We start from the raw sequence: 23,170 nt of genomic DNA, 5'->3' as shown, positions 1-23,170 counted from the left end.
AATGAGACTCACAGCCTTTCATTTCCCCCAAAAAGATGTCTAACAAACCATTGCTCACCATTGGAATTGCTAGGGTACTAACCGCTTCCTCTGAAAACTTAGCAATTAAAAAGAATTAAGCATTAATTCTGCCTCCCCATACTCTGTAATTCAGGGTAATCAAACTTCATTGTAAGTTCACATTAACAGGCTCCAGGTAGACACATCTTTTGGGGGACCAACATTCAACTGACCACAGTACCCTTTCCCACCAAAAGTTGAACCTGAAACTCAGTGTTCAGCTACACTGCCCAATACAACAGCTGCTAGCCACGTGTAATATTTATATTTAAATTACTTAAAATTAAAACTTTAAAGCTTAAGGGTGCCTGGGTGGCTCAGTTGGTTAAGCATCTGACTCAGTTTCGGCTCAGGTCATGATCTTGCAGTTTGTGAGCTCAAGCCCCACATCGGGCTCTGTGCTGACATCATGGAGCTACCTTCAGATTTTCTCTCTCCCTCTCTCTCTGCCCCTCCCTCCCCATCAAAAACAAATCAATAAACACTTAAAAAAATAAAAATAAAAAAAACTTTGTACCTTAGTCACGCTAGCCACATTTCAAGTGCTCAGTAGCCACACATGCTACTGTATTAAACAGCACATACATAGAACGTTTCCACCATCACCAAAAAGATCACCAGGCATTGCTGATCTGGAAGTACTTTTCATAAACAGGAAATGTGGGGAGTGGAAGAATAAGTTTAATCACGACACAAAGAAGCAAACAAATCTAGCATGCGGGACCACCTACAGGACAATCTGCCTGGTGTCTGCAACAATTCAGTGGCATGGAACAATTAAAAAGGAAAAAGAATATAGTTCTTTACAGGAAATGAGACTTAAGAGACGTAAGCAGATGTAATGTGTGGATAGTTTTTGGAGCCTGGTCCAAATAAATCCACTGAGAAAGAGACATTTTTTAGGCACTCGGGGAAATTCGTTTATGAACTAGGTTTTTAGATGACATTAAGGAATATTGTTAATTTTCAAGTGGATAATGGCATCGTTGTTATAAAATGTTAATGATTTTTTGTGATATGTTTTCTGAAGTATACAGAGAATAAGTGACTGGGATTTGCCTTCAAAATACTTAGCTAAAAACAAATTTTTAAAGAAAAATTAGATAAAAATATGGGAACATCTTTAATTATAGAACAAAGAACGGGATAATAGGTATATGGAGGTTCATTGTACTATACTGTGTACTTTGGGGTAGCTGAAAACTTTCACTATATACATTTTTTAAATGTGATCATGTTTAGGGGCACCTGGGTGGCTCAGTCGGTTGAGCATCTGACTTTGGCTCAGGTCATGATCTCGCAGTCTGTGAGTTCGAGCCCCGTGTCGGGCTCTGTGCTGACCGCTCAGAGCCTGGAGCCTGCTTTGGGTTCTGTATCTCCCTCTCTCTCTCTGTTCCTCCCCCACGCACACTCTGTGTCTCTTTCTCAAAAATAAACAAACATGAAAAAAACTGTAATGTGATCATGTTTAGATTGTTTGTACCTAATGTAAATGAAAGAAACATTCATACTGAAGTCAAGCACCTAGGTGGAATTCAAAACTCTATTTCCTGCCACTTACCAAATATACAGTCTCTGACAAAACACCTAACCTTTCTGAACGTCAGTTTCCTCATCTCTAAAATTGAGACTTGTGTGCCTTGTGAGAAGTGAGTTCTATAATCATGGGAAAATTCATCATAAATACTATTGATATATGTTCTTCCTGCTGGATAGATGAAATATGAGCTAGGATCGGCTCTTCTTTGCTAACCTCCCTGATTTGGAGTGTTTGAAGAACAATCTTGTTTATACGATTTTTTTAAAAATTCAGTTTTATTTTTAGCTCATAGATCCAACCAGTTCTTACCATCTCCACTGCTACACCTTCATCCAAGCCACCATCTCTCATCTGGGTTATTCTGATAACCCCCAACTGGTCTTCATGGCTTTTTTCTCACCCCACACCCCCACAACCTTCCCAGCTATAGCAGTCAAAGAGATTTCCTTTAACATGTAGTCAGATCATATGGCTTCTTTGCTTGAAACGTGCCATTGGCTTCCTACCTCACTGAGAGTGAAGGCCAAAGGCTTTAGCATGGACGTCAAGGCCCTACATGATCTAGGCTCTAATTTCCTCCCTGGCCCTCTGACTCCTCACTCTCTTACATTGACCTCCTTGCCTGCCTCAGGGCCTTTGTATTTGCTGTCCCCTCTGACTGAGATATACTTCCCCAATTATTTGTGAACATTTTACCCTCCTCTTCAAGCCTTTAACTTAATATTTCCACATATTACCCTACCACATATTTAAATGTGTAACCTTGCCACTCTATCCCCTAACATTCCTAGCACCTTTCCCTATTTTATTTTCCTCTATAGCACTTATTGCCATCTGACATTATTTTTTATTTTACCTGGTTAATTTGTTGCCTGTTTCTGCCTCCCCTGACTAGAGTATAAATTCTATAAAGGCAAGGATTTCTATGCAGTGCTCAATCTCAGCATCAAGAACAAAACCTAAAACATGTACGTGCTCGATAAACATTTATTGAATGATGAATGCAGAAACCTGTAATAGACTCAAAACAAGTTGTCTGGTCTTTGGAGAATGTGTTTATGGATCAATAAGAATGATACATACTTATCAAAATCAATAGCTGGCTTATAAATTGGTACTTTAGAAGTGTTCAAATTGCTTGAAAAGAGGATGTGTTTCCTTACGCAGTTAAAATATTTTCCCAGCAATCACTGTCTTAATTGTCTTAATTTGTTATGATAACAATTATTTTTAGGTAATGTCTTTAAAAGAGAAAGAATTATATATAAGTAAACTTAGAATTGACCAGTTCTAATTTGTTAGGTTCCATCACGTTTATTTTAGTTATTTATTTATTTATTTTCATGTTTATTTTTGAGAGAGAGAAAGAGTGGAGCGGGGGGCGGGGGGGGGGGAGCGGGGCACAGAGAGAGAGACCCACAGAATCTGAAGCAGGCTCCAGGCTCTGAGCCATCAGCACAGAGCCTGACATGGGTCCCGAACCCACGGACTGTGAGATCATGACCCTGAGCAGAAGTTGGCCGCTTAACCGGCTGAGCCACCCAGGCACCCTGCATCACATTTATTTTAAAAGGTATAAATAGCGTCATTGGCATTTTTTGCTTTAATTTTGTTTTCTGTTTTAAGTTTTTTTTAATTGGGCTATAATTTGCATACAGTGAAATATATAAGTCTCATATAAACAAAAGAATGTATTCCTTTTTTTTCAAGTTTATTTATTTTGAGAGAAAGAGAGAGTGTGAGCAGGGTAAGGGCAGAAAGATAGGGAGAGAGAGAACCCCAAGCAGGCTCTGCATGGACAGCACAGGGATTGATCTCACAAACTGTGAGATCACGATGTGAGATCATGACCTGAGCCGAAATCAAGAGTCAGATAGATGCTCAGTCGACCGAGCCACCCAGGTGCCCCAACAGAAGAATGTATTCTATTTTGATGAATGTATTTCAAGATACAGAATATTTCTCTCACCCAAGAATGCTTCCCATTCCCATGCCTTTCCCTGTTCAGTGCATCCCCCACTTCAGGAATCAACTGATCTCATTTCTATCACCATAGGATTGCTTTGCCTAAGCTAGAATTTCTTACAATTGAAATCAGGTAGTAAGTTTATGTGTGTGTATATTCAGCTTCTTTCACTGAGCATGATAATTTTGAGATTCATCCCTGTTGTTAATTCAGTAGCTTATTTTTTTGTTGTTGCTATTGCTGATTTACACTCTGTCATATGAACACATCATTGTTTGGTTATCCATTCTCCTGCTAATGGACATCTGAGTTATTTCCATTTCTTGCCATGATGAATAAGGCTGCTACCACACACTCTTTAAGGATTTCTGTGGACCTCTGTTATGGTTTCTCTTGTGTATCTGAGAGGTGAATTGTTAGGTCACAGCTTTGGTGCATGTCTAGTTTTATAAGGGGCTCCCAGATCTTTTTCCAAAAGGATTCTGTTATTTTCCAACAGCTGTGTACAAAAGTTCTGGATGCTCCTCATCTTTTCCAACATTTGGTGTTGTCATTCTTCTTCATTTTGATAAGGGTATCTCATTGTGGCTTTAATTTGCCTTTCTCTAATGACTTCTAACATTCAGTGTATCTTTATTTGCTTAGTAGGCATTTCTAGATCTTCCTTTGTAAAGTATCTGTTTATATCTTTTGCCCAGTTCTAATTGGGTCATTTTTCCTTTTGTTACTAAGTTGCAAGTACTTTTAGTATTTTTTATATAAATCCTTGGTTAGATATGTGTGTCACAAATGTCTTCTCTCATTTGCCAATCATTTTCCTCATGCTTTTTAATGAGAAGTTTTTAATTTTGGTGAAGTTCAACTTAACCAATTTTTCTTCTATGACCCATGCTTTCTGTGTCCTTTTCAAGAACTATTTGCCTACCCCAAGGTTGTGAGGATATTCTCCTTTATTTGGTTCTAGTAGCTTTATTGTTGTAGCCCTTCTGTTCAGGCTTATCTTCCATCTTGGATTGTTTTTTGTTATACTATAATGCAGGCACCAGAGTTCTTGTTTCCCTTAGAGATTTTCCAGCACCACTTGCTGAGAGATTATCCCTTCTAAATCAAATTGTTTTGTTATGTTTGTTATAAATCACTTCACCAAATACGTGTGGGTATATTACTGGACTCTGCCTTCTATCCCATTTGTCTATTTGTCTAACCATTGCCCCGATTACTGAAGCTTTATAGTAAGTCCTAAACATAGTAGTGTAAATCTTCAAACTTATTCTTATTTTTCAAAATTATTTTGGCTGTTCTTTGCCCTTAACTTTCCAAATCAATTTTAAAATCACATTGTTAATTTTTGGAAAGTAAACCTGATAGGGGTTTGATTGGAAAGATGTTAATCTCTTCATTTGGATGAATTGACATTTTGCAATATTGACTTTTCTGCTCTATGAACAAGGTAGAACTTTCCATTTACTTAGATCTTCTTTAATTTGTCTCACAAGTATTTTGTTGTCTTCAGTGCAGAGAACTTGCACATCTTTTGTTAAATTTATTCTTAAGTTTGTAATGTTCTTTAATCCTACTTTAAATGGTATTGTTTTCTTGATTTTATTGAGTACCTCTTCACTACTAGTACGTACAAATACAATTGACTTTTCTATGTGCAACTTGTATCCTACGACATTAACGATAAAAACTATAATTCAAGAAAACTTTGCTGATAGAAGCAGTACACTTATAAGTATATATTGAAAGCATTATCCACCCAGAATGACTTTTCTAGTAAGATCATTGGACTTCAAAGAAAAGAATTTGACAAGATAAGCAAAAAGAGTAAGTAATTTATAAGAGAAATAAAATTAGATTATCATCCAACTTTTCCAATAGCAGCATTTTGTCATAAGAAAATGATGTCACATATTTAAATACTCAAGTGGAAAGGTAGATAATTTTATATACAGAAAATGTGGCTGTGAAGTATAAAAGACATACTGTTATCAACTGAAGAAACACTGTTCCATGAGTTCTTCCTGAGGAATCCAGTAGATAACTGCATATTCATTGGCATATCATTCACGACTTTTGGTCTTTATTAAATATGTATTTATTTTAATATATTAATTAGTTATTTGTAGAGCTAAGATTAAATGAAAGCTGAACTAATGACAGTATGTAGCTGCTATATGCTTTAACAATGTAGATGTGATACAGCTACAAAAATGTAGGGATGACAGAAAGAACATATGGAAAAGAGAAGTTTAACTCTTTTTATAATCATTTTGTTAGTGGTAGTATTTGGTATTGCTATTCTGAAACTGTTATATATGTAATACAGAGTAGAGCAAGTTGTAATCATGGGATATTTAGTTCTAGTATTCCCTGTGTCTTGAGGAGCAAGATTCTTAATGTGGAAGAAAGGAGATACATATGTAATGTAGAAATATGGCTGTAGTTGTGAAGAGAGACCCTATGGAGACCTTATCCCGCAAAGGTCAATTTCTTGACCTCAGCTGATAGTTGCAATCATGTTTGCTTTAGAGCAGCTCTTAGATCCATAGATTTGTTTTGCATGACTTTCTGTATCATTATTTCCTTTTATAATGAAAGATTATACAACAAATGAAAAAAGGCATAATAGGACTTTCCTCATCAAAACTTTAAATATTAAACTCATGTTACATCAACCTTAAAGAAATTTGCCAATACTGCCTACTAAATGTGTTCCTTTTGTGGGAGAAGTATGGGTGGATGACTCAAACCAGTCTGTTGCACATCAGACTTGCCCCCCAGCATGAAATAAATCATGCACTTCCATGCCCTTTTACTTGGGTCCTTCCTTCTCACTGGAGAACCTCATACCATTTCTATATCTCTCCTGTCCTCCTGGAACAAGGTGGACAGGTTCCTGCGAAATCCAGTTCACATGGGGGACCCTGGATTAGGTGTCTAACTCCTGGAATCAGCTCAGGTCATGATCCCATGGTTTGTAGGTTTGGGCCCTGCTTCTGGCTCAACGCTGATAGCACAGAGCCTTCTTGGAAGTCTCTCTGTCTCCCTCTGTCTCTACCCCTCCCCCGCTTGCTCCTTTTCTCTCTTTCTCTCAAAAAAATAAATAAACTTAAATAAAAATCCAGTCCATGTGGCACCACCTTCATGATTTTCCCTCAGAACCCCGAGGCTGAATTGACTCTGACCTCTGAACATGCAGTATCTTTGTTTTCCCGCTGAATTGTAGTTACTTGCGTGTATCTCCCTGACAGTGAGTTGAGGACTGAGAATTTTTCTTTTATTTTTTTATTTCTACTATATGATCTACTATCAGTAAGTTTGAGTGATAAATCAGTTATTCAGCCAAAATTAACAGAAAGAGAACTCACAGGACCCTCAAGGAGCTTATAGTCTAGTTCTGGAAGCAAAATGTCTAGAAATGAAACAAAACTCTTTTCATTTTATTTTTTTATTTTTATTTTTATTTTTTTTACAAAATAATATGTAACAATTACAGATTAATAGAGAATTTACTGGATATATGAGTTGAAGAGGGGAATTGTGGAGCTCAATATGGAGCTGTAAATGAGTTTAAATGAATTTTAAATGAATAGAGTTTTTATTCTAGAAAAAATCTAGTCAAAGATTTGATTAATGGAGAATGGGTACTCTAGGCAAAAGCAGTTGATTTGAAAGGGACCAAACAAATGTTCAATGAACAGTAATTTGAAAAAAATTGTCATAACTGAGTTGATAATGGAATCATGAAAAATCAGGTTTGCAAGACAAAGGATGCCTGCTATTGCCTGTTTAAATTTTTTTTTAAAGTTTTGATTCACTATGACAGTCAGTATGTAGTTGTAAGGGACTTTTTTATATTTTTTAAATATTTTAAATTATCCTAAAAATATATGGTATAAAAATTCAGATAGTGTGCCTCCAATTACATTTTCCAGAGCAATCACTGTTAGGAAATTCTTTTGTATCCTTCCAGACATTTTCTATGTATATGCAAGAATATGTAATATATAATACAAATATCTATATCTATCTTGGCCCATATGTATATCTTATTTCCTTTTGGTATGGGAATAGTATGCTCATATTTTTTTAGCTGCATCATATGTCTTTCCTAGTCCCCTGTTACTGCACATTTAGGCGACTCTTCATTTTTCACTATTTTGATAGCATGTACTATGTTTTTCTTTTTTATCAGATCTGGGATTCCTTAGTTACAATAAAGACATTTATTCCATTTTCATTTATTGTCATAAAAGATAAATCTAGTCATCTGATTTTATATTACTCTTTTTTACAGCTTCTCCTGTTTTCTAGGTTCTGTATGGTCGGAGTTTTGTTTTGTCCATCCCTCTTCTGATAATTTGTTGTTTGAGTAGCTTTTTCTTGTAGTAATATTTAGTATATACCACATCCTCTATTTCCTGATTTATCAACTTTCAGCAGTAACTACTGATCCCTGCTCTAAAAAGTGAGGGAATGAATACACTGTCTCCTAACATTCTTATTGATTTCTGACTTTCACTAATGATTATCATGTTTATATTGCCAGCGTTTATCATATTTGTGTTTTTCCATAATTATGCTGCTACAAATGTTTACCCTTAATGTGAGGTTAAGGTCCTGCTCACCATCACACCTGTCATTCCACAGCTTTATTGAGTTGACTTCCTCGTTTTGATTCAATTTTTGGTTGACTGATTATAATTATTAAGTAGTTTTTCACAACAGGTCAACAAGCTATAGTCCCTTGAGTTTTGAAATGTTTGAGAATGTTTTTCATTGGGCTTTATTTATGTTTGAGGCTAGCCTCAGTTTGCCTGAATTTTTAGAAGACTTGATTCTTCTCCTTCTGGAAATAATACTTATGCATACTACATGCGTTAATAACCCCTAATATTTTCTCTTTTATCGTATTTAATTTTTCAAAAGCTTGTTATGACCCATTAAATTAATTTCATATTATATAGTGTTTAAATAATACTTTTAAATATAGTGTTAGCGAACATGGAGGGCGTAGAGATCTAAGGTCACTGGTAGGTAGCTTCAATTCCATATGTTCTTCCAAAATATCTTCTTGCCACATCCGCTGGGTGCATGCCCGGGGGGCTTGTTTTCTATGGTCTTCCATTTTGGGAGAGCAGATCAATTTGAAAGAGATCAGCTTCCTTAGTGAAGCCTCTTAGATTATTGGTTTTATTTTGATGAGTTTGTGTTTGTTTATCTCTGCTCTGCTAATTCTGCCTTTCAGCTACAAAATAGGTTGGAGCTTCTTTTCTCTTCTCTCCTTTTACTCCATGAAGGTTCTTCAGTGTAGGACAAAATATATGTCCCAGAGGAAATATCAATCTTCTAGCTCCACCTCTCCTCCAAGCTTAAGTCGGCACCTCGCAAAGATTTACCCCTCAATTCCAGGATCTTACACTGGCCTTCAAACTATATTTTTTCTGAATGAAAGTTTGTTGTCTGTAGTCGTCTGGACTCTGGATCTTACTTTCAGTGAAATGTGTACCCTGCTAGAGACAGAGGCATGTATCAGCTCTTGATGTACTCCCTCTTTTGGGGTGAGTCCAAATTTCATTGCATGGTGTAAGATTATGGTCATTTTCTAGTTCTACTGTAGATGAAATTTCCTTCCCAATTTCTCAATTTGCTTGTTCATTTAGAGTTTGAGGGAGGGAAATAAAGTAACCATACTCTTACTCCATCATTTACTATAATCTATTGTTAGAGATCCTTGATCTGACAGAGATATGATGTAAATGGTCTTTAGGGAAGCTTATCCAGCAGTCTTATAAGGCAGAGATTAAAGCATTATAAGATAATACACCAAAAAAATGTTAGAATAATCTAGGCTAGCACAGTCCAATAAAACATTCTGCAATAATGGAATTAGTCTATATCTATCTACAGTGTCTGGTATAGTAGTCATGAGCCACATGTGGCTATAGAGCACTTGGAATGTGGTTTATGAAACTGAGAAAGTGAATTTTAAGTTTCAGTTCATTGTAGTTAATTCTAATTTAAATGTTTATAGCATCATGTGGTAGTGGCCACCATATTGGACAGTACACAGGTAGGCAATATAAAGCCTGAATACTAGAGTTTGGTGAAAGAAATGGAAACAAAAGAGGGTATCCAAGAGTTATAATGGAAACAAGAAACAACAATGCTTTTGCAAGGAAAGAGAGAGAAGAAATTTAAATAATTCAAAGGCACTGTGCTGGGGAGAATGGGAAAGCCGATGGTACCATCCAATAAAAAGGACATATGATCAAGAGCTATTTTGAAAAATAGATATTTTAACAGGTTGAGGTCCCAGTGATATGAAGACCTCTAAGTGGAAATGATAATAAACAATTAGAATTCTCACACCGAATTAGGGCAGAGAGAGGTCAGAACTACCAAAAACAAACCAAACCAAACAAAACAAAACAAAAATCCATTTCCTTGACATTTCTCTCTGGACAGAGTCTCTTCTGCCTCCATACACCCCTTTTCAGATTGCCTTGTCCTCCCCCACATGGAGAGACCCTGACATATGGCATAATAATGACGGTTCAGAGAAATTGCTATTTCACCTACTGAGTGATTAATATGAAATTAGTTACTGAAACAGTGTTGCAGAGAGGATCATGGAGAAATTTAGTTTTGTTTCAGAAAGAAAAAATACAAGATAAAATACTGCTTTGCATACACAGAGTACTTTTCATCTGAGAATCTTTCCATACCCAGAGTCTAATTAATGAGAAAACCTCTAAGAAAGGGAAGCGATGAGATAAGGGGCACAGATACCGGTGTTCTATTTCTGTGACTTTTAAAAATCACGCTTGCTGTTTTCTTCTTTCATTAATGCACAAGTGGAGCTTTATGCAGCCTCCATGAGATGTTCATCTTTCTACTGAATGATTCCTCATGAAATCTCATGAAAGCATCGCACTTAGGAGGCATGGTAACCACACAGAACCCCACCCCCTGACTTTATTGATGTCCTGCGCTCTCTTTGCCATGGAAATTCATCCCTATCATCATAGTGCAGCGAATGTTCTCTGATAATCCCGTCTGCACTGTCCCTGAGAGGACAGTTTTGTTGCAGAATAGAGCGAGTTATCTTCTTTATAAAAAATTATTCAAAACAAACATCCATGAACCTAGGACTAACCTGCATTGAAAGGGGACTGGCAGGCCTTCTTAACAGGTACCCTACCGTGTAATCTCCCTTTCATCTTCATTCAGAATCCCTTGGAGATTCAAGCTCCTCTTTACAAAAATATAAATTCTTCTAATTACTTATGTGTAGGGCACATGATCTGACCTAGTCAAAAGAGATATGCAGCAATGTATCCTGACATTTATTTTCATCTGTTGTGACTTGGGGATGGATGCTGGATTTTTGTCCTCTACCTTCTTCTTCTTTATGTTGTTGTTTTTTTTCCTTGCCTTCTCTCCACTGGGTAGGGGGAAGGAGGGAAACCATTCTGCCAAAAGAGAAAATGCCTTGAAAGATAAAGGTAATAAACAAAGCTAGCTGCCACGTGCAAACATAGGTGTTTTTGCTTGAAGAGAAGATACCGAGAGAGTTCAGTTTTGTTTTGTTCTTAATTCATCCAAGCTTTCTATAAATGTACCCAGGCATGTACAGATCTTTCACTTCTAGCCCGCGGCCCTCTCATATTCTCAGAGCCCAGGCTTGTCCCCATCATTTCTTGAGTTCTTGCTTTTGCTGCCTGAGCCAGCATCGCCTGGCTTCTCCCGTCCTGTATGCATGCAGTGCACTGGGTTTGCCCAGTGATGTAAGGTTCCGTTCGTTCCTCGTTAGCACGGTGCACCTCCTGACACCATCAGATCACCATTGTCCAATAAGATGCCACAGTGACCTTTGCGTTTTAACACGCAACTGAGAATTCAGGAGAGCTGATCTAACACTTTCCAGATTAAATGTCACATTCTTAAAATTCAGATGGATTTGGAATCCACCTAGGTTTATTTTTTGCTTCCATTGCCAGCAGTCTACACAGCACACTGATTAGTAGTAGCATTTTGTAATATCACTTAAGGCTTGAGCGCTGTGGAATTCTGCCAGTAATGTTTAATTCACTTATATGTGCCAATTCATCTCTGTCAGGAGCCTATTAATTTCTTCACTATTTTACTCTGTCCCTAGCCCCTATATAATGAGGCACAATGATCCCCATTTGTGTAACCAAAAAACTTAGAATCTCTCATAAATTACCTCTGATCCCACTGCTTTTAGTGACCAGAAAGCCTCTGTATTTCTTTTTCATATTTAAATCAATTTTGCTAAGCTCTTTTCCTTAAAGGAATACACTAGAATTCTAGGGTACCAAATGGTGAAATCACAGCCAAAGTATACGATTCTGATGGGCTCTTTAACATGCATCCCTCTCCCAAGGAAGACTTCCATAATATCACACCACAGATGTACTGTTCCCCCAGGCACATCCCATTTGTAGGAAGGGAATTTTCATGAAAATCAGCCTCTGACTCTGCTATCAGCCCAGTCATCAGTGGGCAAGATGTCAAAATACCTATAGCATTGCTGTAGAAGTAAAGACCCGCAACAAATAAAAGTCAGAGATAAAAAATTAACCCCATGGATATTCTGTTGGCATTTCTACATGGTGTGAATTTGGGTTAACAGGAGAGTAACAGCTAAGTGACTGATTAGGAGGAATCAACATAGATTCAGGAGAGTCTATCATATTACAACATGAAATTCACATATGTCTCTGCTACGTGTTCTACTTTTTTTTCAGGATTGGAGCAAAACACCAGGAGCTAAGGGAAAAGCAGGCAAGAGGTCTTATTGATTATGCTACTGGTGGAATTGGATCACTGCATGATATGGACGATGATGAAATGGACCCCAATTACGCCAGAGTGAACCACTTCCGGGAACCATGTGCATCAGCAAATGTCTACAGGTCACCATCTCCACCTCGGGCTGGACCATTGGGTTACCCACGGGATGGCCGTCCACTGTCTCCAGAGAGAGACCACTTAGAGGGTCTCTATGCCAAAGTCAACAAACCATACCATCCACCGATGCCAGTTGACAGGTAATATAACTTACTAGAAGACAAATACAGTTTTAATTCAGTAAGTTTCAAATCATCTCTACTGCTGAAGCAGATAAAAATGTCTTTTAATCTATTAAAACTGAAATGGCATAGGACTCTTGATAAGAGCTATGCTTTGACCTGCCCGTAAGGTATCAGCCATCAAAAATAAAACCAAATAGCCAGTTATAAGGCGGCATGAATGGATAGCAGTCATTGAGTTCATGGTGCAACAGAGAGCAGTTTTTGAATGAATATTGTGACAGAGGACTAATGATGAAAACTTGGAGGGACACTTACCTGTCTCCTAAAAGTCCTACTGTGAAAGACTTATTCAGGAAGATGGCCTGACCCTGGGAGGTGAGGAGTCAGAGAAGAGAATGGTGACTTCTGTGTAGGTATAATGGAGCTAGAATTACAGACAGCTGCACAGGTGCAGAGGACCTTGAAAAGTAAGGTTGGGATTTTACACTCAAGGAAAATGTGATCCTGTATAGATTTTCATGGATGATCAGAGGTAGAAAAGGAGATAATCTTAGCAATAGAAGTTTGATGAAGTAGAGAAAGATAAGAGGTGACAAGGCCAAGGATCTTTAGGCTTAGCAGCTAAGGAAAGAGATAATAAGACCATCTGTCAGTACAATTGAAGTAGGTAGGAAAGAAGATGATTTCAAGCCCACCTCCTGCCAAAAATAAAATGTCTCATCTCTTGAAACGCTGATATAAGAGAGTTTTAGTCAATATACATTGTTAGGTGACCCCTGGAATTACACGCACAAGGAACGAGTTGACTGACCTTGGTTTAATGGGGCTGTAGCTTGAATTCTGGAGGGAGGAGGTAAGGGGGAAGGGTGGCGGACACAAAGAACTCTCATTCTAGATGAAAAAAAGACTTATTTTCCAGATTTCTTTTGGTCCTGACAACCACCCAGTCCCTATTAGTAACCAGCTTTTGTGTGATAGCATGATATATTGCATCTGTTTACCGTTTACATTTCCCCAGCTGGGTGATATTATGCACTTTCAATTAGGTTGGGGAGAGGAAGGGAAATCATGGCATTTTTATGCAGACTGTAAAGTGTAGCTTCACAAGACTGATTACCTTTCAGAGCCTTTCCAATAACCAAGTGGGAAGGAAGGAGCAATTTTTAATCCTTACTGTCAAGCTTCCAGGTTGATAGTATTAAAGAAAGATGGTCAAGTTTTTCTTTGGGATAAAATGAAAATATAAATTCCTATGACTGTGTGAGACAGCCCTGATAACTAAACTGTTAATTCAAACAACTGATTAAGAGTTGGCCTTTTCTCCTAAGCTTTCATATACGGCTGAATTTTTATCATGTAAATGATAATACCACTCATGAGCCTCCTCTGGCCCAGACCAAACCAATCTCACTTTCCCTAAATCAAACTGGTCTTCATAGCAATCCCCTTTGCATGCGTCCACTGCTAGAATCCCAGCACAGAGGGCCTGTTTCTAGGAACCTCCAAAGCCAATATTCCCCTGTACTAATTCCATGGAAATTAACGCGAGGCATTCTATTAAAAAAAAGTTCACTGGCCAAATGCGTATGAAGAATTCTGGGTTAAGCCACACTGAGCAAGTTTTCTTACTACAGTCTTCATATCCCCAATATGCTAATATGCATTGTAAGCCTCTAAAAAGGAGCACACAACAATCAGCACTAACTTTCCAAATTGTTGTCCCCACACGCTTATTTTTTTCCCCAGATCTTATGGTTATTCTTTGGAATACAAAGAGACTCTATCCTAAGCCAATTTTCACCATTGAGATTTGACCGGTAAATAAATTTCTTAGGGTAATGTTAACTGTAGCCAGTGTAGAATAATATGAAAAAATATTATTTACTCCCCAACCCAGAGATATGTATAGGTGATAGTCTTTCCTTTCGCTCTGACCCCATTGTATTAATAAATGATCTGAAGCTCTGTCTTCAGTGGAGTTTCAGTCACTTGTCATATTTTTGGATAATAGATCAAAGTATGACTCTTTATACCAGAATTATCTTTATTCTGCTCTTCTCTTTCGTTGTATCTAAAGATTGTTCTGCTCCCTGTTCTTTAAGTGTTAAAACAAGCAGTTTTTGTCTTGGCACACAATAAGTACTCGATAACACTACCTGGTATCATCATCATCATTATTATTATTATTGTCCTTTATCAGTGAAATTCTCAACTTTCCTGATATGCCTGGAACCAGGCGAGTCTACGAGGAGAGTGTCTATTAGCAGGAACCATGAGTTGCAAACCTACCCTTATGTACAGTTAGAGGCATGTCATTCGTTTTGTCATCTCTGGTCTTTCATTCAACAGACACTCATTTGGCATCTACTGTGTTCCAGCTACTGTAGTAAGTTCTAGGGAAGATACAAAGATGACTAAGAAATGGCCCCAGTCCAGAGGAAGTCGTATTCTAGTTAGAAGGAGATCAACACGTATGGAAATAGATCGTTGCAACATAATGTAAATAGAGGAGGAAGCTTTTCTAACTCTGCCGGTCAGGAAGGGTCTTCAAAAGGAAGTGATATTTGGACTGACTCTAGAAAGATTAGTAAATATTGACTCCATCCAGTAGAAAAATTGTTTTCTTCTATAAAAGAATTAGGACATACAAGGTTAAAGTGGCCTGAAACAGCATGGCATAGTAGGGAAGTTCAGAAGTATCCTGAACATGGAGTTTGGATGGGAAAGAAAGTAATATGAATAGGAAGTGAGTCTGGAAAGCAGGTTAGAGCCATGTTATAAATGAATAGGTTCTATCTTATGTTCACATCTCTTGATTGGTAGTAGCTGTCTGGAAATCTGTGATAAGAAGGGCTCTGAAGTTATACTTAAATCATAGTGTCCACGCAGGGTTCCAGAGGATGAATGGAAGATGTGTGCAATAGGTATTTATATATTGGCTAATCCCATGGACAGTGGGAGCCATCAAGTGTCATAATTGGGGAGTGAGCTGATAGTTTTGTACTTGGAGAAAATAGCTCTGCCAGTTTGATGGCAGACAAAATGGAAGATGGTTAGACTCTGAGACAAATTAAAATATGATTACAGCATTGGAAGATGGGAAGGGCATAGGAATAAGAAAGTGGCATTGGATACAGGAGAAAATAAGAAAGTCAAAAACTTTGGTTTCAAACTAAGAGAAAGATGTTTAGCAGAGACCAGAGAAGTGAGGCTTCCAAATACTTCAGAGAGATCAGTAAAAAGAGAAATAAAGAGAGGATTTAGGAAATAGCCATTAAGAGGTCTTCAATTAATTTAGAACAATTTCAGCAGCTAGATAGGAGCAGAGAGAAATTGCAATGTGATGAGAATTGATAAGGTGGTAAGAACGTAGCAAGGTTGGTGATAAAGAGAGCATTGATGTTATAAGATGGAAAAGTGGGGGCGTGCTTGGGTGGCTCGGTTGGTTAAGCGTCCAACTCTTGATCTTGGCTCAGGTCATGATCTCACGGTTCAGGAGACTGAGCCTACGTCAGACTCCACACTGACGGTGCAGTGCCTGCTTGGGGTTCTTTCTCCCTCTCTCTCTCTACTCCTCCCTGCTTACACACATATGCACTTGCTCTCTCTCTCTCTCTCTCTCTCTCTCTCAAAATAAATAAGTAAACATTTTTTAAAAAAGATGGAAAAGGTTGCAGCTTTGAAGTTCCTTACATAATAGTACAATAGACCCTTGAACAATTCAGGGGTTAGGGGCACTGAGCCCCACACAGTTGAAAATCTGTGTACAACTTTGACTCCCCTAAAACTTAACTACTAACAGCCTACTGTTGACCAAAAATCTTACCAATAACATATCCAATTAACACATTTTATATTTTATATGTATTACATACTATATTCTTATAACCAAGTAAGCTAGAGGGAAAAATGTTGAGAAAATACATTTAGAGTACTGTACTCTTTTTTAAAAATCTGTGTATAAGTGGACCCACACAGCTCAAGCAAGTGTTGTTCAAGGGTCAAGCACATTTCAGAGTTAACCAGAGAATTCAGCGGCCATCCAGAATAACTTTCTAACATTATCATTGTAGAAACTGAGGCCTAGAAAAGTTGAATGACTTGCCCATGTCACACACATAGCACGGAGTTAGGACTTTATTCTAGATTCCTTTGTGTTATACAGTCTTCTTTTCCCTACCCCACACCACTATATAGACCAATACTCTCATTTCCTACTTAAGGAAACCAGATAGGTGGATTGGCACCCCTTAGTCTCCCGGCATGCTAATGGCAGGTTAAATCTCGGGCTTTGGAATGACACTGACCTGAGTTCAATCCTCTTCCAGATAGTATTGCATGATTTCCAGTGAGTTAACTTTTCTGAGATGCTGTGTCTCATCTTCATGCATGTAATTCAACAAACCTGAGAGTTCATCAGGGAACAAGGAGGAAGACGGGTACCTTTCTAGAGCTTACAGTCCAGTGGAGGCTACAAGGATGTACACATGCAGTGAGAGCACAGCGTGAAAACATACTACTTATGGGAAACACAGGGCAACTGCTGCAGCTGGAGCTGGTGGGTGGGAGGCATAGAGAACGGTGTAGGGGTGAGAAAAACCATGGTATGTTAGAGGAACTACAAGGAGCTCAATAAAATAGAAACCTGAGTGAGAGAGTAAATGGCAAGAGATAAAAATGGGCGGGTCCGAGAGCTGGGCAAAAGGCCGATGATACAGCCTTGCTGGGGATTTTGGACTCTGTCCTGAGATGTGGGGCAGGGGTAGAGAAGGGAAAGCCCCCCTTAATGTGACACACATCCTGTGCCTAAACCTACTATTAAATGGCAATTTACCCTCCCCTCCTTATTTGCAAAAGGAGGATTATCATAACAGCTTTACATGTTATGATGATTAAATACAATCTTACATTTTGCATTTTTTGGTATCTCTATATAAAACTTCTATCTGTCCATGTCTCTCTACGTCACAGAAACATGTCATATGTGTGGCCCACAGTGGCTTTCCAATAGGGACAACAAGCTTCTGCTTTTACCTCCCTGCTTCTCAAGGCTTGGCCCTGAATCTTCAGGCTTTCTAAGAACAACTTGGCTTAGAAAGGATTCTTCTCTAAATGATGGTGGCTACACAGAGTCCCTATCACTATGACAGAATCATCAGACTGGATTTTCATGGCGCTGCTGCTTTCGGGATTTGAATACCACAGGGGTTAAGTCCTGTCTCCACATGCCTGACAGCTACTTGGGGTAGAATGTGTTGGTTTCTCACTGAGACACCAGCAATTGGAGGGCTCCCACAATATATGAACATTAAGGCTTTGTATTTGAGTGAGTTTAGAATAGTCCCAGGCATGTAAGGGACTGACACGGCTGCAGTTTTGCATTCATTCACATGATTCCTTGACATTCTTTACTAGAGGTTGCCAAATATCTTTGATCACATACCCTAACAGTAAAAATACTTTTGGGTGTTACTCCTCAAAATGTGTGCATTTGTTTCTAAGTGATATATTCGTACTTACCCTACTAATGATATTCTATGCATTATAGATTATATTATAAAATATAGGAATTAATGAAAGAATGAGATTTTTTTGGCCATGAATAATGGTTCTATTTTCATTCTCACTTCAGATATACACACAGCCCATTTTGGAGACCACTGGTCTCAACTCCAGGCTCCATAAGGATACGGACCTTGCATGCCTTGGTTCACCATCATCTCCTCAGTCCCTAGATCAATCTGCACTCAGTAAATAGTTTTAGAATGAATGAATGAATCATTTGACAGAATCTTAGAGTTGAATGGGACTTTAGGGGGTCAAGTCTCACATCCCATCCATCAGAGGCATCTTCTCCACAAAATCCCTCACCAGATGTCATTTCACCCATATTGTCTTCCTTACAGGGACAAAAATTCATGAGACATCCTTTTTTTCTTTCAGATTACTCTAATTGATGTAGAAGTGCTCACTTTGTCTCTACCCAAATGCTGTCTCCATGCAACATTTACTATAAATCCTGAATTTACCTTCCTGGACACAGAATCTAAGCCTCATTAGTAGTTCTTCCTTCAGATATTTGAAGTGACTGTTATGACCACCTTCATTAACAAACATTTACTGAGCTCTAAATATGTTCCAGACTCTGTGTTTAGACCTGGACTTATGAGGATGAAGGAAACAAGCACATAGCCTTGAGAAATGTGATCATTTATTTAGTATAAATTCCTCTAGCTGCACTAGTCATTTAAATTATAACCCATACCTGTAGCCTTCTTGGTAGCCATATTCTGAGTGCTTTCAAATCTGTTGAATTTATGATTGCCTTCTGATGAGCATGGCATGGAGAACTGGACACCATATTTAAGATACAGTGGGGGAAAAAAGGCATAGAAAATCGATGGGACTCTGGCATCTTTTGATCTTAATTCATAGTACTTATTAATGCAGCCCTAATTTTTATATAAGCTGTCATTATTGGCTTATAGTGCACTTTTTAACTAAAAGCCCTATCACTGTCTATTTTGAGTTTCTATCAAGCCAAATATTCCCAAATATTTTGTGCAAAATCCTATATTTGTACAGTTATTTCTTTAAACAAAAGATACTCTCCTTATCCTAGTTAAATATTTGCTTGTTAGATTTAGCCCATTGTTATAGCCAATAAAGATATTTTAAGGTGTTGATTTTTGTCCTCTAATATATTAGCTATCCTTCCTTGGTTTATACCATCCTCATACTTAATCATTGTGGACTCATCCATGTCATTGATGAGCTCGTTGATCAATGTCAAGTATAATCCCTGCAACTCATCACTCAAGACCTCCATTAATCAACACTCTTTGGGATGTTCAGTTAACTATTAACCCAGTCTACTATTATTTAGTGTGCATTCTCCAGTTCATCTGTGAACATTGTGGAAGACTTTGTCAAAATATTTTAGTGATATTGAGGTACACTGTGTTTGTGAGAAACCCTTGATTTACCAATCAAGTAACCCTGACAAGAAAGGGAATTCCTTGTTCTTGGTGAATCCTACAGCTTTTTTTCTCTTCCAGATATTCACACACAATATGTTCATTTAGATTTAATTATGCAAAATGAGACCTTTCTGTGGTTCAGTATAATACTAGGCACTTAATATCTGCATATTAAATACTTATTGACTAATATACTGCAGCTGTGAAATTAAGGTGGTCAACGGCACACAGCTCCTCAATATCCCAGTTAAGCAGCCTTGATTCCCAACACGTATTCACCAATGCTTGTAGGACACTTTCATTGAGTTGTAGCCCATAGATCACACAAAGAAGTTTAGAAACTATCCTTACCCTCAAGGAACTTGGTCTAACAGCTGAAACAATCTCATAAACAAATAATTAAAGTATGATGTGTTCCACTAGAATAGAGGTACATAAAGGACATATTATAAAAATTATGGAATTACATATGCATTCAATTTGGGAAAGACCTGAGATGGTGTATCGGTCTTTCTAGGAACGTGGTTCAAATGTATTAATTTTTCAAAGCCTCAGTTTCCTCACTGTAAAATGAAGAAATGAGTATACCCTATTTCCTATGGGATTGTTTGTGGAATAAATGAAATTATCCCAGTGCCTGGTTTAATAAATATTGACTGTAATTATTTAATAAGGTCATTAGACTACATATTATTGGATGATATTATATATTATTGGGCTATAAAGAAAGTTATTGAACTAAATACAACTATTTAGGAAGGTGATTGATTATATCTAGCTGTTGACCCCTGAAGTCCTGGGTTTAGGAACTTGTTAGATTCTATCTGTTTCATGGTCACATGGTTGATAGTTAATTCCTAATCCCATCCAAAACTCTCGCTGCTGTATTTCAATCATAAGAATTAAAAAGTAGAGACAGAAAAGAAAACAAGGGTTTAAAAGGCATGAAAACTAGAAAATGGCTCAGATTCTTTTAGATCAGTCATTTGCCACAGATTCACAGATTCACATCCATCATGTGAAGAGCATAGCTATTACACACTTACCTACTTTGTCAACTGCTTGTTAAAAATCATACCTACCTCATTAGATGTCCCTAAGCTTGCCATCAGAACTAACGTTATCTTCCTGCTACTTGAATCTGTTTAGTTCCCACTTGAACTCAATAGTTGACTATTGAATATGACAAGCCCAGTTCCTGTGAGCTCCAGAAGTCCTATCCCATTTGGCTGTAAACAACCAAAAATTCAACTGATACATTTCTTTCACCCTTTAAAGAATTTAGGTGGTTCAGGCCTCATTAGTGACTTCTTTCCATTTTTTTCCTCTGTTTTCCCCAGTAGTTAGATTGTTTTTCCATGTTACATCATGATTCTAAGAACCCTGTTGCAACTGTAGGCTTCATGTCCACTTTCAAAGAAGAAAGGCACAAATAGCCAATGGAATATGCCAGTCAAGTCCATCCCTTTGAAAAAATTTCCCAGAAGACCCCAACACTTTCTCAATAGGAAAAACTATATTCAAAAGTCTCTTCCAGGTTCAAGAGGATATTGAGACATAGTATTTCATCCTCAGTAAACAAAGACAAGAGAGAAAGGAGTTGCAAGTAGCTTGTAGGGAGCCATCCCGTTGCGTCTACCACAAACAGATTACCCCTAGATGACTTTTCTGCTTTGTTTTTCACTTCCATTAATAATGCAAAAGTTATAGATTAATGCTACACTGCACTCTGTTCAAATATATTATTAACTTCCTGTGGGAGGCTATCCTTATTATGTAGACCCTCTTTTATAGCTGAGACCAAAATATATCAGTCTGAGTAACTTCTAATATCACTTGAGTAAAGCAGGTGGGGGACATACATTCTTGGTTTTCATAACCACTGAAAAGTATGTTTTGGGAAATTCTAAGATCAGGGTGATGAAGGATAGAAAGTGTGTTAGTAGGAAAGCTTCCTAGCCAGGTGTGAACAGCTGGGTGTGAAAATATCTTGTGCTATTTGAACAATGCAGAATAATTGATATCTAGTTTCTTGATTCCAGAGATTTGGCACTTCATGGAGGCATGACTCAGTCATACACAGCTCATGCCTCTGTTGGTGTTTGTCCCCAACCCCTTTCTAGTGATTTTTCCTTTTCCTTTTATTTTAGTTTAACGGCTTTTTGGTCTCATTTCTGACTCACAGTTTTGTGAGACTGTGTGCAGGGACTTGAACAATAAATACAGTAGATGACTTGGAGATGTGTTTTTAGTTTCTACAAACAGAGCCAAAGCGATCTCATTTTACTTTGGGAATGCCAGTGACAAATGCCGTTTCCATAGAGAGTTAAAATTCATCAGTTGAACAAAGCAATCCGTTTTTTTCCTTAGAACATATTACCATCAATTTTTAAGTGACTTTTAAACAATAATGAGAAATCTCTTAATGAAAGAATCTCTATGACCAGATAAGTGCTAATAGTAACTGACATACCATTAACTCTACTTTCCTCCATCCCCTCTCTTTAAAACTTGATGTTCTCATTAATTTTTTTCTTTTCCATCTTCTGAGAGCCCTACTCTTGGGATTATGCTAGACTTGTGTCTGCCTAAGTTGTCAGCTTCCAGGGGTGACAAATGTAGATAACCTTCTCCTTTATTATACATGAGCTAGACCAGGGGGGTTAGTACTTAGTGACCATCCATCTGCAAGACCGCCACCCCCTTGCCATCTTCAACCACTGGTAGTAAGTGGACACGTTTGAGGAATGCTTGCCAAAGGGTTACTCTTCTTTCTTAAAGCTGTCATTTAAGCACTGATTTAACTGTTTTTCAAACAAATGACCTGATCCTTAAGATATATTTATCTAACTTACCCAGTTTACCAAGAGGAGGTGGGAGGGAGTGTGCAGAATTTCTTTACACATATAAATAACACAAAAGAATAGAACAGAATATAGTCTTCTGTCCTCTTGAGGTATACAGCTGATATTTTGTAATATTAATGGTGGTATGCTATAATAAGGGTTGGCCAAAGATGCTATAGGAGCACTTGAGAGGGGCACTGAATGCAGATCTGGGTGGTCAAAGAAGGCTCTCTGAAGGAATCTAAGCAGAAATTTATTGAGCAGGTAGAAGAGCATGTGCAAAGAGCCAAAGAGAAAATATGGTGCATTTATGGAACTACATGTATCAGAATATATAGACTGTGGTATGTCAATTAGGCCAGCTGGAGGCAAGAAATGAAGGTCAACATAAGCCATACTTTTAAATGTCATTATCGTCTAAGATAAAACATTCAGTCTCTAGTTCAAGAGCAACAGGGAACCCTTGAAATAGGAATGTCATGTTCACATTTGTGCTTTAGAAAGAGAATAGAAAACTTGGTGTTCTCATTAATTTTTTTCTTTTCCGTCTTCTGAGAGCCCTACTCTTGGGATTATGCTAGACTTTTCTGTAACTAAATTGTCAGCTTTCAGAAGTAACAAATGTAGATAACCTATGGGACACTGGAAGCTCAGAAAAATTAAGAAACTTGCCTATGGTGCCACAAGTAATAAGTTGGCATAGCCAGTGTTTC

At 37.8% G+C, this 23,170-nt stretch overlaps 1 protein-coding gene across 3 annotated transcripts in view; it reads left to right on the top strand.

Annotated features, from left to right (window-relative positions):
- PARD3B (par-3 family cell polarity regulator beta) overlaps nucleotides 1–23,170 on the top strand; it is a 1,005,179-nt gene that overhangs the window by 832,275 nt on the left and 149,734 nt on the right. For all 3 annotated transcript variants that reach the window (XM_049615864.1, XM_049615867.1, XM_049615866.1), the window contains one exon: nucleotides 12,344–12,646. In XM_049615864.1, coding sequence (XP_049471821.1) covers nucleotides 12,344–12,646 — 303 coding nt within the window. The remainder of the gene's footprint in view (nucleotides 1–12,343; nucleotides 12,647–23,170) is intronic.

Source organism: Panthera uncia, assembly GCF_023721935.1.
Source record: "Panthera uncia isolate 11264 chromosome C1 unlocalized genomic scaffold, Puncia_PCG_1.0 HiC_scaffold_3, whole genome shotgun sequence".
Classification (NCBI taxonomy): Eukaryota; Metazoa; Chordata; class Mammalia; order Carnivora; family Felidae; genus Panthera; species Panthera uncia.
Note: the sequence above shows the minus strand (reverse complement) of the source record. Positions and strands in the feature narration are given on the sequence as shown.